We start from the raw sequence: 12,786 nt of genomic DNA, 5'->3' as shown, positions 1-12,786 counted from the left end.
ACAGGAATTGCCATGCTCTTACACTTAGATTGTAGTGAACATAGGTCACATATGTGAGTTATAATGAACAAACCAAGCTTTGTTAATGTTCTTGTGCTTAATATAGTAAACTCTATCTGAGCTGGAAAGTGCACAGGGCAGAAACCTGTACAAGCCAGAAATATCAAAATTTTGCAGCATTATCTTAAGACTTCTCTTATATGGTGGAACCTGTGTAACATAGATGGAAAACTATCTTTCACCTACCTCATCTATCAACAAGAAGGATTAGAACCTTAGTAAGATGGAAAAATGTTTTTGATTAAATATTAATTTCTTATTTAATTAATAATTTCATTAAATGTTAATAAATTCTTGTTTAATTAATAATTTAATTATATATTAATAAATTCTTGGATATTTTGTTGCAGTAAGTATAAGTTAAATATATTCTGTTCTTTTTTCTGCTGTCATTATTCCGGAGGTTACTAATTGAAAGAACAATCTACTATACTTTTTGTTGCATTTGCTGATGGAAAACTAGAGAAACCATGGGTAATAGGTAAAAGTGAAAATCCACGCTGTTTCTGAAATTTATGGAAAAATCAACATCCTGTGGAATGGAAAGTGAATAATAAAGCATCAATGACAAGTGCTATATTTGAGGAATTTTGAACAAATTAAACAAAAGAATGGAACAAGAATATAGGAATATTCTACTTTTCCTAGATAATGCAACCTGTCATCCAAAAGTTCAACTTTCAAATGTCCATTTAGTCTTTCTACCTCTATGTATAACATCAGTTCAACAACCACTAGATAATGGAATTATACAGTGTATAAAATTGAAATACAGAAAACTGATGCTTCAGCATATTATTGTAAACATAGAGGGCTGTAAGAAAGCATCTGAAGTGACCAGGAAAGTTGACATGTTAGATGCAACTGCACTTTTAAGTCATTCAATCAAATGCATAATAAAGTGCTTTTGAAACTGTGGATTTATTCTTGACAATGGCAGATAGATTGTGGAGAAGTTGTTTGTTATGACGATTCTAGTGAAATCCAAACTCTGATTGAGAAGGCTGATACAGATGATTCTGTGAACACGGAAAGTTTTATGAACGTTGACAAGAATGTTTTAACAGAAACTGATGAAACTGATTTAAAATATATAACAGAATTACAAGATGATAACAGTGTGAAATATTCAGAAGATGAACAAAATGGAAAAGACGGTTATGAAATAGAAATTCCTACACCATCGCAAATGTTAAGTTATATTAACACTATCAAATTGTATGCAAAAATGAAGAGGAAAATGAATTTCATGGAAAGGCTGTAGAATTGGCATTCTCTTTTAACTGCACGAGAAAAATTAAACGGTTGAAATTGGACACTTTCTTCAAATAAATTTGATTAAGATTTTGTGTATATTTTGAATGTCTATTTTTGTTCTTATTCTAAAAATATAGCATAAACAGTATAATAACTTTATTCACAAACATCTTCCTTCCTTGAGTCGAAAATTGTGTATAATTAAGGAAATGTATGTTCACTGTCTAAGCTGGAAAATCACACCATTTCTGTACAAGGTATATGTTATACCCAGTGTGGAAAGAGGTGTTGAAAACATGGGCAAAATATTGAAAGAGCACATCCAAAAGGGAGAGAACAATGTTTGGATAAAGATCCAAACCACCTAATATCAAAAGCTCAATTACTATGAAGACAATAATGCAGGTGAGAGTATAAAGGATGTGCCCCAAGGTGAAGAGTGGTTAGAGAATAACACTCTGAATGGCAAGTCAATTGCATCCAAAACCCAGCCATCAAAAACTAACATGCATGTGGAGGTAGGACAAAGATCATACTTTTTGATATGTCAACTACAATCCAAAACCCAGCCAGTAGGAACTGACATCCATGTGGATGTAGAGTGAAAAATCCCCAAAGAAGGGTGAACTGCAATTTTGATTGCTTACTCCAAAGCTACATCTCTCAGATAAACCCACAAAGAGATGAAGCATGAGACTGGAGGACATTTTGTTATCTACACCAGCCTTCTCCCTACTGAATGGGTATTTTGCATAAAAAATACCAATCACATTCAGCAGCTTGGAAATGAAAAGTGGTAAGGACTCCCATACTACACTAGAAGAAAATATAGTGAGGAATGTAAACACCAGAGACATTGCAACACAAGACCACAACAACTCTCTTTGTAAAAGCAAACCAGTACTGATTTATTCAATCTAAGGAAAGACAGGGAAGAGCAGCTATCTTCTTTTGCTTTACCCATGAGGTCCATGGGTCAGTATGGTCTAGAATGAGCATATTAACAAAACAACTATATAGCAAAGAAAAACTTACAAGTTGTTTTGTAAAACACCCCGTCTGAGCAGTGTGTTTAGTGGTCATTGAAATTATAATTGATAAGCCATCATAGCCTTACAGTGCAGATTCAGCTGGTTTACATAAACTTAAACAGGCACCATTTTCCACAAAGTGGAATCTGCAAAGAAAAAAGGCTATGTCCTCCCAAAAATAAAAGGAATTTAGACAAAAAGATAACTTACCTAGTCACAGCCTCAAATAGGCATGAATGGCAGACAAGAACTCCCTGCAACCTTTTTAATCATGAAAATCCATGGGTAGGTATAATCTGGATTGGGCTTTATTAAGAGAATAAGTTAACTGTGGTTAACTACACCCTAGCACACAACACTGAGTGAGATCAAGTAAGGCATAACAGACCCTCCAGAAACTTAAGATATAAAGAAAAAAGTTATCTAGTCAGAGATGGTAAAAGTGGTGAAGAATAGTGACTGGAGGTAGTCCATAGTATAATGAAGAAGAAACAGCCAAATGGAGATAGCATGCAAAAAAGGTGTGAAAGGTTGTCCATATGCCAGCCCATACAGACTCTTCCAACAGACAATGGAAGTGGAAAGCCAAAGAGTTTTTAAGGTCACAAATTTCACTGGAAGACATTTGGAATTGCTGACATCAATCCCCATATAATGAAGAATATGCTAAGCAAATGAAATGATGAAGCTATCCAGAGAGGGTAAGAGGAGAAAGGCAATGGATGAAAGAAGTAATCAAAAGATTTAAAAGTCTGGACCAGGAATCGTGAAAGGAAAAGTGAAGGCAAAATAACAATGGAGCACAGGCATGACAAGAGGTGATAAGGATCTGATCAAGAGGACAGATGAGAAATAAAAGGAAGAGAAAGAGATAACTGTGAATGCATAGTTCCCCTTAAGTACCACTGATAACTGAGGGAAAAAAGCACAATCAAGGTGGAGAATGACATAGGAGCAATGAAAAAAAAAGAGTAAAGAATCAATATAGTACATGACAATCAAAAGCAAAAGGATGAGGAAAGAGGTTTTCAAGAAGAGATTATATAAAGATAGGAAAATCAAAGGTTTCCAGGAAATAGAGTAAGGGCACAGATAGCAATATTAAGGTCTCAATGAGGTCTGCAGAACTGACAGGAAAGGCAATGGAAATGAATTGACTAAAAAAAGTATAGCAAAGACTGTGGAGAAGAACAAATGGTAACAAGAAAATTGGAAAGCAATAAAAAGAGATGCCTGGTAACCAGTAACAGTCAAAACTGATAAGCCCTCATTAAAGAGTCCAATGAAGTACACAAACATTTGAAGAAAAGAAGCAGGGAAAGCTGAGCTCTACACAGATGGAAAATGAATACTACCAAATTAACCAAATGCTAAGTGTGAGATGATACCTCTCCAGCCTGACCCACCAACCAAAATGAGCTGTCTCCTAAAGAAGGAGAAGAGTATGTTCATGAGAGTCTCAGTCAAGGAAAAAAAGAAAGATTTGTCTTTACAGGCAAGGGCCAAATTAAAAAAGTACAGAGAGAGTCAGCTATGTTAGAAGGGTATGTTGCACAATATTATTTTTTACTTATAAAGATGTTAGAAAACCAATTATCACAAACTAACTACTATTTTAATCATATGAAAGTTTAAAATTTATTTGTATTGCCTAAATAATCCTTGTCACATTAATTAAGATTTTATATATTTTACCTTAATGTATTTTTATAATAAATTTTAAACAAGGAACTTCCTCATAACTAATGTTCAAAATGATTAAAACCAGGATTTAGAGAAAAAATAACACATTGCAGGGATACATTAAAAACAAAAGATTGCATATGTTGGATAAAATACATTCCAAGTATTAATTACTAGATGATAACATTAAATAATATCTTACCAGGCACCTCTCTCATTCTGGCCTTCAGGAACATCAAATTATTGTGCAAACCAATAAACCTGCGAATGTCCAAATCCCATATGTCTGTTGCAGGTTCACCAGAAACAATCCAGTCAGAAGTCAGCTTTCCAATTCCACCTGCTGCTTCAATACCTATTGACTTCATTCCACTAGCAACAAAGTAATTCTTTACCTAAAAGTTACAAATAAACTGTGTAAAATTTTACATATTGTTCACCAAACACCAAAATCAATTTTTCAATCCAACCAGCAACTTCAATAGCTATGTGATATTCTTTGTTAAGTAATTTTCTCAAAAAAAGGTATTAGGCAGGTTTTCTTTATGGCAGAAAATTTATCAGGATAAGTTATGAAGTCTAAATTTAACTAAACTAAATGAAATAAAGCAAAGAAATAAACACACTGGACATGATGTGTTATGAAGAATAAGCACCTATTATTGAAATCAATGGATAAGCACAGTGTGTGTGTGTGTGTGTGTGTGTGTGTGTGTGTGTATTTGTGTATACATGCTTCCAGGACAATAAATGGTTGCCTGCTACTAAACCTAGTAATTGATCAACATATTTTCTTCCCTCAAGATGTCTTCTCATCACCAAATTCACTTTAAATCACGTGCAAACTACTTAAATCTAACATTTCTTCTTCAGTTGGAAACACTGGATTTATTCATAGTGATTAACACCACCTGTGTAACTGATCATTCTGATTCAACAGAAAGGAGGCCATAACTTGTACATATCATCTGTTCTGCTGGTAAAAACCACTATTGTCATAACCATCTTACACAATATGCAGCATTCCAGCAATATTCCCTGCAAGCAAAGCAGGTATTATTTCAAGAGAACAACCAAGTAACAAATAATAAACATAAGTTGCACTTTTTTCTAGAATGACTCAAAATTGTTAGAGGAAACCACAATTTTTATCCTAAATAGCTCAAAGCTTATAAATGTATGGATTTGTTTGTTTGTTTTTGTTATGACCTATATTTAACTAATAATTCTGCTACACTAGTCATATGTCACTTAGCAAATGTGTAGCTCATGTCACTGATCAAATAACACAAGCTGCTTTCTACAAAGTTTCATCAACACAAGTTGCTCATGAGCATATCTTGTGAAGAATTTTTATGATTGTTAATTTTTCATTACCTCACCTAATCTAATCTTATCCAATCTAATAATTTGCTCATTTTTTACACTGTAATTACTTTTATAATATTAAATAAAGATTGCTGTGAAAAACAAAATATAATATGTACCCCTATCCTCATTTCTTTCCTGTTGATTGTTGATGAAACACAAGCCTACTTTTTATACTAATGGTACTATAACATCAATTTATTTTTTTAATTAAATTATGGACATACAAATGCAGAATAGTATCATCTACAAAACAAACACTTTCCTATAACTATAATAATTGTTTTAGCTTTATAACTATCCTAGGGTTGCCAGAAGTCCCTTATTTCATTGCTTGTTCAACTTTCCCACAAAGATCTGTTAGGATGCATAATTGTCTCATGTTGATGGCCCTAATACCTTTATACAGAAAATAATAAATAAATTACTACACAATAAAAGAGATCAAAACTCATAACTCAAAGCATTGAAGTGACACTTTCAGCAAGTCAAAACTGCCAGTGTCACAGTGTACATTAAAACTCATCAATTCAATTCTGATACTGTTATTTATAAATAATGTTTATTAATAAATTTGTTTAAAATCAACAACAATTTTCTACACCTATTATTTTGGTTAAGAAAGAAGAGGCTTTATGTGTTTTAAAACTTTGCCTAATGTTTATTTATGAAAGTTATGTTTAAAACAAATAATTTAATTTAATATAATTTTAAAATATATTTTAAATTGTGCAAAAACTTAAAGCTTGACATGTTAAATTGCCATGTTCATTCAATAAACATTTTGCATTTTCATTTTGTAATGGTATAAAATATGCCCAATTTTATAATTTTGTTTTCAGAAATCTGGTTTTATGATTTCCTTTTTTTTTAAATTAGCACCCTTATTACAGATTGGTTTGTAGTCTAAGACCCAGGAGTAGAAAACTGAAAATGTTAATAAATTCAGCATTTAATTTAATATATCATTTCTAAGTCTAAACATTAAGTTTTTTAGTCTTCAGATAATACAGCTGTGTTGCACAAGTCATAATCTGTAATATATATATATATATATATATTGGCACAAGCTCTGTTCACCTATTTAATTCTCAATTATGTTAAAACGCAACTGTACATTTAGTAACGACTATTCTAATCAGTGGAATTTTATCAAGAAAGGCTAGGATAATGATGTTGAATGTAAGCCATTTTTATGCTTTTTTGGCATTGCAAACAGCATAAAATCAGACATTGTACAGCAAACATTACACACAAGCATAAATTAAACATATCTTCTGTGGCAGGGTATTCAAAATCCACTGACAGTTATTTTTTAAAGAAATGTAAAGCCTGAAAGAAGGCAAAAAGTGCCACATAGTACCATAATGAGCTAACCAGACAAATAATCAAGTCAAAATCAGAATGGGAGTACCAATGGAAGACAAAGTAAGGAAATGGATGTGATAGCCAAACAGCCTTCATGGGCATCGTAAGTCTGCACAAGGAAGGACTGGTCTGAAAGTAAGATGAAATAAGAGGAATGGCAGAGAATGTAAGTAAGAGTAAAGTATAAATACCTAATCTACTGTATGTGCAAATTATGAGAAGGAAATAGATCTTGAGGAAGAGATGGTAGAAGATTCATGGAGACAAAGGTCCAAAGGAGAGATTGCAAAAGTATAAATGACCACAATGATATCCCAATCAAGCAAATCAAAGGAACATGGAGTTTGCATGACTCTAAATGAGCAGAAAAGGAGAGAAATGATGGAGGAAGACAAAATTAGATGAAACCTGGAGAAACAGAGGGTGTTTGAAAAAGTTGTCCAATAGTTATACACTCAATGTGGACAAGTTTGTATCAAAGAACCAGGTGTAGGTTCATAAATAAGGAGAAGTAGGTGGAAACCACACTGAATAGAACAAAGGCAGATGGTATACCATTGCTTCTGGTGAACAAACACAGAATCTGAAAAGAAAAGAAGGTATACCATTGCCTAAGGCAAACAAATGTGGGATCAGAAAAGAAAAGATGTAACAACTGGAGCCAGTCCCTGGTCTAAGATAGTGGACCTGACAAAAACAGGGTATGGTGACATCTGTACAATAAATATCCAACCAAGACTGACAGAATAGGGACTAAGAAAGGTGTTAGGGTAGAAGAGGTTGTACAAGTAAATGTCAGAGCAGTGAGAGCCATGGTTGTGCCAACCAAGACAGAACTACCAGGAGGATTGAGTGGCTTGGATTAGGAATGGAACCTCAAGAGGAGTTGAATAGGAAAGTAAGCACAAATGTGAAGACCTCCTCCACTCTTGACGGTGAATGACATTGAAGAGGTGTAGAGTGTGACAGACCCCAGAATAAGAAAGTTCCTGAAAAAAAAATAAAGTGTTCAAAGTGTTTTCTCACTGATTATATTCTTTCTTATAAACATTGTCATAATGAAAATAAATTACTGGCTGAGCCTATGAATCTATCTCACAGTGAATTAAGGCTTGCACCTCCTCTGTAGATAAACTGCACCTGATTCATGGGAAGTCATACAAGTAGCTTTTCAACTGCAATGGGAATTTCCATAGTCAATATACTGATTGCAAATTCATGCTAAGATCTCTTATAATTTGGTAAAAAAAATAAATGCAAGAAGACATTTTTGAAACAAGTGAATGCAAACACAGTAAAATAAAATTGTAGGAAAAAAATTGAAATGGCAAAGAAGCATGTTCTTAAATGGTAGCCACATGATAAAAAACAGACACGTCTAAAGAATAATCCATGATGATGAGAAAATCCACTTGTAGAGAAAAATATATATGTACAAATGGCTGGTATGGGTTAAGAAAATTTTTCTTAACCCATACCAGCCACTTTTACATATAGAACTAAACAATGCTGTACCAATTGAGAAAATGAGGATTGAATGGTATAACAGAGAGTGCCAGCTGCAAGCATAGGTAGCACAATACTGTTGGAGGAGAATAGGCACATGTGATATACAGTTTCAAAAGTGGCATTAAATTAATTAAATTAATATAGACTAGTGCACTGAGCTCAAAAATTGTTAACAACACTTAGAAGTCAGATAGCTTTGTGTGAAAGAGGTGAGAACCTGTAACAATTAATAATCTATAATAATAACAATCTTCACAGAACTATTTTCAATTATTATTAATGCACAGAGTATAATGTTTTTTATTTTCCATTACATAAATACCACTTATGTATGAAACAAGAACAAATTTAATAAAAGGAGATATTAAACCTAACCTTATATAATTTATAACATGCAACAGAAACTTCTTTTCATGTTTATTACTTTGAAAGAATTGTATTTTTAATTTTTATAAAACTTATTCTAAGCTAAAAATTATTATATTTTCATTTTTCTGCAATAACAAAAAAAATTAAAGCTAAAATGTTTTGTTTATGATTCACTCCAGGTTTCTTGATTTTTACCAAAATTACGTAAGTCAATACCACTGATTACAAACCATTTTTTCTTTTAATTTGCTGCTATTCTGGCAGTTTTGATTCTCTTTATTACTTATTTGATCTGCATTAATTAATAATAGTTTTTTGATTCCTTAAAATAATGTCCTGTGTGAAGTGGTTTTGCACTTGATGATTTATTAAATTTATTTCTATTTGTGATATTTTAATTTTCTACTTTATATCTAGTTAATTTATATTTTGACAAAATATTCAAGGTAATTCAATGTGACAGCAAAGCTCATGGTGTTAAAAAAATTATAAACAACTGCATAGAGATATAAATAACTACAATAAATCTCACAAGACTCAAACAGAATTTAAATGACTTGCTTTCTCTGTATATGCTGCTTCAAATTAATGAAATGTTAAAGTATAGCATTATTAATATTTCTGCTGTAGATATAACTACAATATCCTCTGCATATTTATTTTACATCTGTGCAATGAGTGTTTGTACTTTAATACCTCAGGTGCTTCTCCCATAATCCATTTACAATCTGGAGTGAAGCTCTCTGGTCCATTACATAGTCTATCAACCTCAACTTCTGCCAAAGAAGGGATGCGAAACAGCATTTGTTCTAATAAAACATCTGTTATGAAAAAAAGAAAAAAAAGATTTGCACTCATAATACATGATCTTGTAATTAGAATATTTTCAATTAATTAAAGTATGTTAGAACTTCAGTGACTATATGCACAGTTTCTGAAAAAAAGCCTTTTAAATATTGGTGTATGTAAAAACTTGAGTGATTTGGAGCACAGTTAATACTGGAAGTATGTACCAAACATGGTGATTTTGTGCAGTTTGTGAAGAAACCTCAACAGCAGATATTGGAGTATCAACCAATTTTTCTGATTCTTTCCCCAAATGTTACTTTCCAAAAAAAACCTCAGCAGTAAATACTGCACCACTTACAAACCTCAGTGATTCTGTACACAGTTTCTAAAGAAATCTTAGTAAAGATTTGTGACTCTTTGTGCAAAATTTAAAGAAACCTCAATACTTAATTCTAAAGTAAGTACAAACTTTAGTGAATCTGTTCAAAGTTTCAGAATAAACCTCAATAGTAAATAGTAGAATGTGTACCAATCTTAGGAAACCTGTACAAAGTTACTAAACTGAAGAAACTTCAACAGTAAACACTCAATGTACCAATGTTAATGATTCTGTGCAGTTTCTGAAAAAAACCTAAACAGTTAATACTGTGCACAGTTCCTTGAGAAACCTCAACAGGAGATAATAGAGTGAGAACCAATCTTAGTGCTTCTTTGCACAGTTTCTGAAAATATCTCAGCAGTAACTACTAGAATATGTACCAACCTTCGTGATGCTGTATATAGTTTCTGAAAAAAACTAAACAGTATATGTTTGAATATGCACAAACATTAGTGATTCTGTGCACAGTTTCTGATGAAACCTCAGCAGTAACTACTAGGATGCATACATCAGTGATTATTGTGAATAATTTCTGAAGAACCCTGAAAAGTAAATATCAAAGTCTGTACTAACCTAACAGAATCTATGAACAGTTACTGTACTGAATAAAATTCAAAAGTAAAAAGGTGTGTGCACTAACATCAGTGATTATGACCACAATTTCTGAAAAAAACATTAACACTAGATATTGGAATATGCACAAACTTTATTTAATCTATGCTCTGTTTTTAAACCAATCTCAAAAGAAAATACTGGAGTATATACCATCTACCTTTAGTAATTCTATACCCATGTTCCCATTTCTAAAAAACCCTGAACAGTAATACCTGAAGTATGTTTCACGTTAGTGATTTTGTGTACAGTTTCTGAAGAAACCTAAACACATACTTTAGTGATTCAGATTCTTAACACTAAATAATGGGATATAAATTTCACAATGAAATGTCAATAAGATTCACATCTACATTTTAGAAGACAAAATGTTCAAAAAGACTACTTGCAAATCTGTTGGATGTGAAGTGCTTTGTCTGTTCCTTTGTTGTTAAGCGCGTGAGCTACTTGTGTGCTGCATGCTGTAGGAACTCCAAACTTGTATTTTATCAGTATAAGCCCTCACACTTACCAATGAGCTGAGCCAAGAAGAGGCAATGATGTATATCCTAAAAGTACTTATTAGGTCTTAATTTAAATTTTTACCCCAATAATCTGAAGATCTCATGCACTAATGCCATATGGTACTATAGTTTTATAAATAAAGAACTGTAAAATAAAATATGTTTCCAGAAGATGTAAACTTATACTGCTGTTGTTAAATGCTAGAACTATGATTGCCGTACTTATAGCTTTTCATACTGTTAATAACTTTACCCATATAATCATTCAACCACATTTTCAACACAATAATAATAATACTCGCAAAGCAAATAATGTTCTATAACTATTATAATTTAACTGGCTTTCTAACCATCTCATAAGAGCCTTAAATTAATTCTGTATGTTTCTCAATCTGAATAACAAGAAAACACTTTCAAACTGAAAATGAAATAGACAAAACACCATAATGAAACAATATAATATATCACTTAGTATAATAAAACTTTGTCATTTTATTGGTTATAAACCTCAGAGAAAATGGACATGTGAAAGAAAGGACATGACAGGTGAGTGTGGTAAGTGGGTCTGACTTTTTATAGTGTATGGAAACAAAGAAGACTGAAGGCTATAAAGATTAGATTTTGCCTTAGTAATATCTATATTATAATGAGTAACTTACATTAAATTATGTACTTCAGAGATGGGTGGTAAATAAATTAAAAAATGGGTAAGACCTACAAAACACATTTGAACTATCCATAAAGAGAGTAACCTTCGGCCTTGGCACTATTTTAAAATTCTTTTCAGCATATGTACTGCATTACATATAAAAATTTAATTAAATCACTTTACTACCAATATATGTGAATGAAATTGATATTATAATGTATGTTATAGTTTAAATTTTAACTTATCTAAGCTTCACTTACTTTGTTTCAATGGAAACATTTCAAAAATAATTGAACTGCAGTTTTTGTGTAACATGATCCACGTGCTATAAAAAAATCTCATTTTGATAAGCAAAAAATCTATGCTGGCATCTGCCAAAATAATATTATTAATAAGCCCTGTTTGCATCAGTTTACATAATCAGCATAGATGATAATAGATGAAGAATTTGAAAGGAAAAATTAAACTCTTGTTAAAGTAACAAGATAAAGATGTGAAAATTACTCATATAAAAAAAAATACAACTATTCTAGTGGATTCCTAAGAACAGTTGAAATGTATGTATTTCCATTTGTTAATATTAAATATTTTCACTGCACTGTATGTTGATGATAACAGATAGTGATACAATTAAGAAAATGGACAATAAAAATATTTACCTTAATTTTAAAAAAAACTTTCAATATTCGTTTATTATGTCCTACAGATTATGCACATGAAATGTGAAAACTGTAAGATGAAAAATTGCATTTTTATATTTATATAAAATTATTTTTTCTGTGAGCTATTCTGAGTCTGAGTGCAAATAACAAAATTAAATGACAAAACTAGATACTTTCAAAATAATTGTCAAATTTCAAACAATTTTGCTCAATTTTACTTTTGTAATAAAATGTGATGATAGGGACATTACCTTCTTTCTGATTATTAATAACTGTTACTGTTTTTTCTTAATTATTAAACACTAATTACTGACATGTATTAAGTTTTCTGCTGCTAATTTGATGATGTCTTCCAAAAGTTCCCGAGAAGAGGTATTTTTGTAATGGTTGTGGTTAGGATTCAATCCCAGGTTTCTTCATAGTGAAGATAGTATGCTCTATCACTCATCTACAGTGTCCCCAATTAGGATTTGAGTCATTTAACTTTTGAATACTTTCAAGTTTTGCCATAGGGGTATCAATATCTTACACTGATTGAGTATGCTAT

General features: G+C 31.8%; 1 protein-coding gene across 1 annotated transcript in view; it reads right to left on the bottom strand.

Annotated features, from left to right (window-relative positions):
- The window catches only part of LOC143240205 (pyruvate dehydrogenase phosphatase regulatory subunit, mitochondrial-like), a 115,352-nt gene that overhangs the window by 46,027 nt on the left and 56,539 nt on the right, over positions 1 to 12,786 (bottom strand). The window contains exons 10-11 of the mRNA XM_076482294.1: positions 9,342 to 9,466; positions 4,234 to 4,426 (exon numbers count right to left, since the gene is read on the bottom strand). Of these exons, the coding sequence (XP_076338409.1) occupies positions 4,234 to 4,426; positions 9,342 to 9,466 (318 nt within the window). The remainder of the gene's footprint in view (positions 1 to 4,233; positions 4,427 to 9,341; positions 9,467 to 12,786) is intronic.

This window comes from Tachypleus tridentatus, chromosome 13 (genome assembly GCF_004210375.1).
Source record: "Tachypleus tridentatus isolate NWPU-2018 chromosome 13, ASM421037v1, whole genome shotgun sequence".
Classification (NCBI taxonomy): Eukaryota; Metazoa; Arthropoda; class Merostomata; order Xiphosura; family Limulidae; genus Tachypleus; species Tachypleus tridentatus.
The sequence above is the reverse complement of the archived record's forward strand: the minus strand, read 5'-3'. Positions and strand labels throughout refer to the sequence as shown.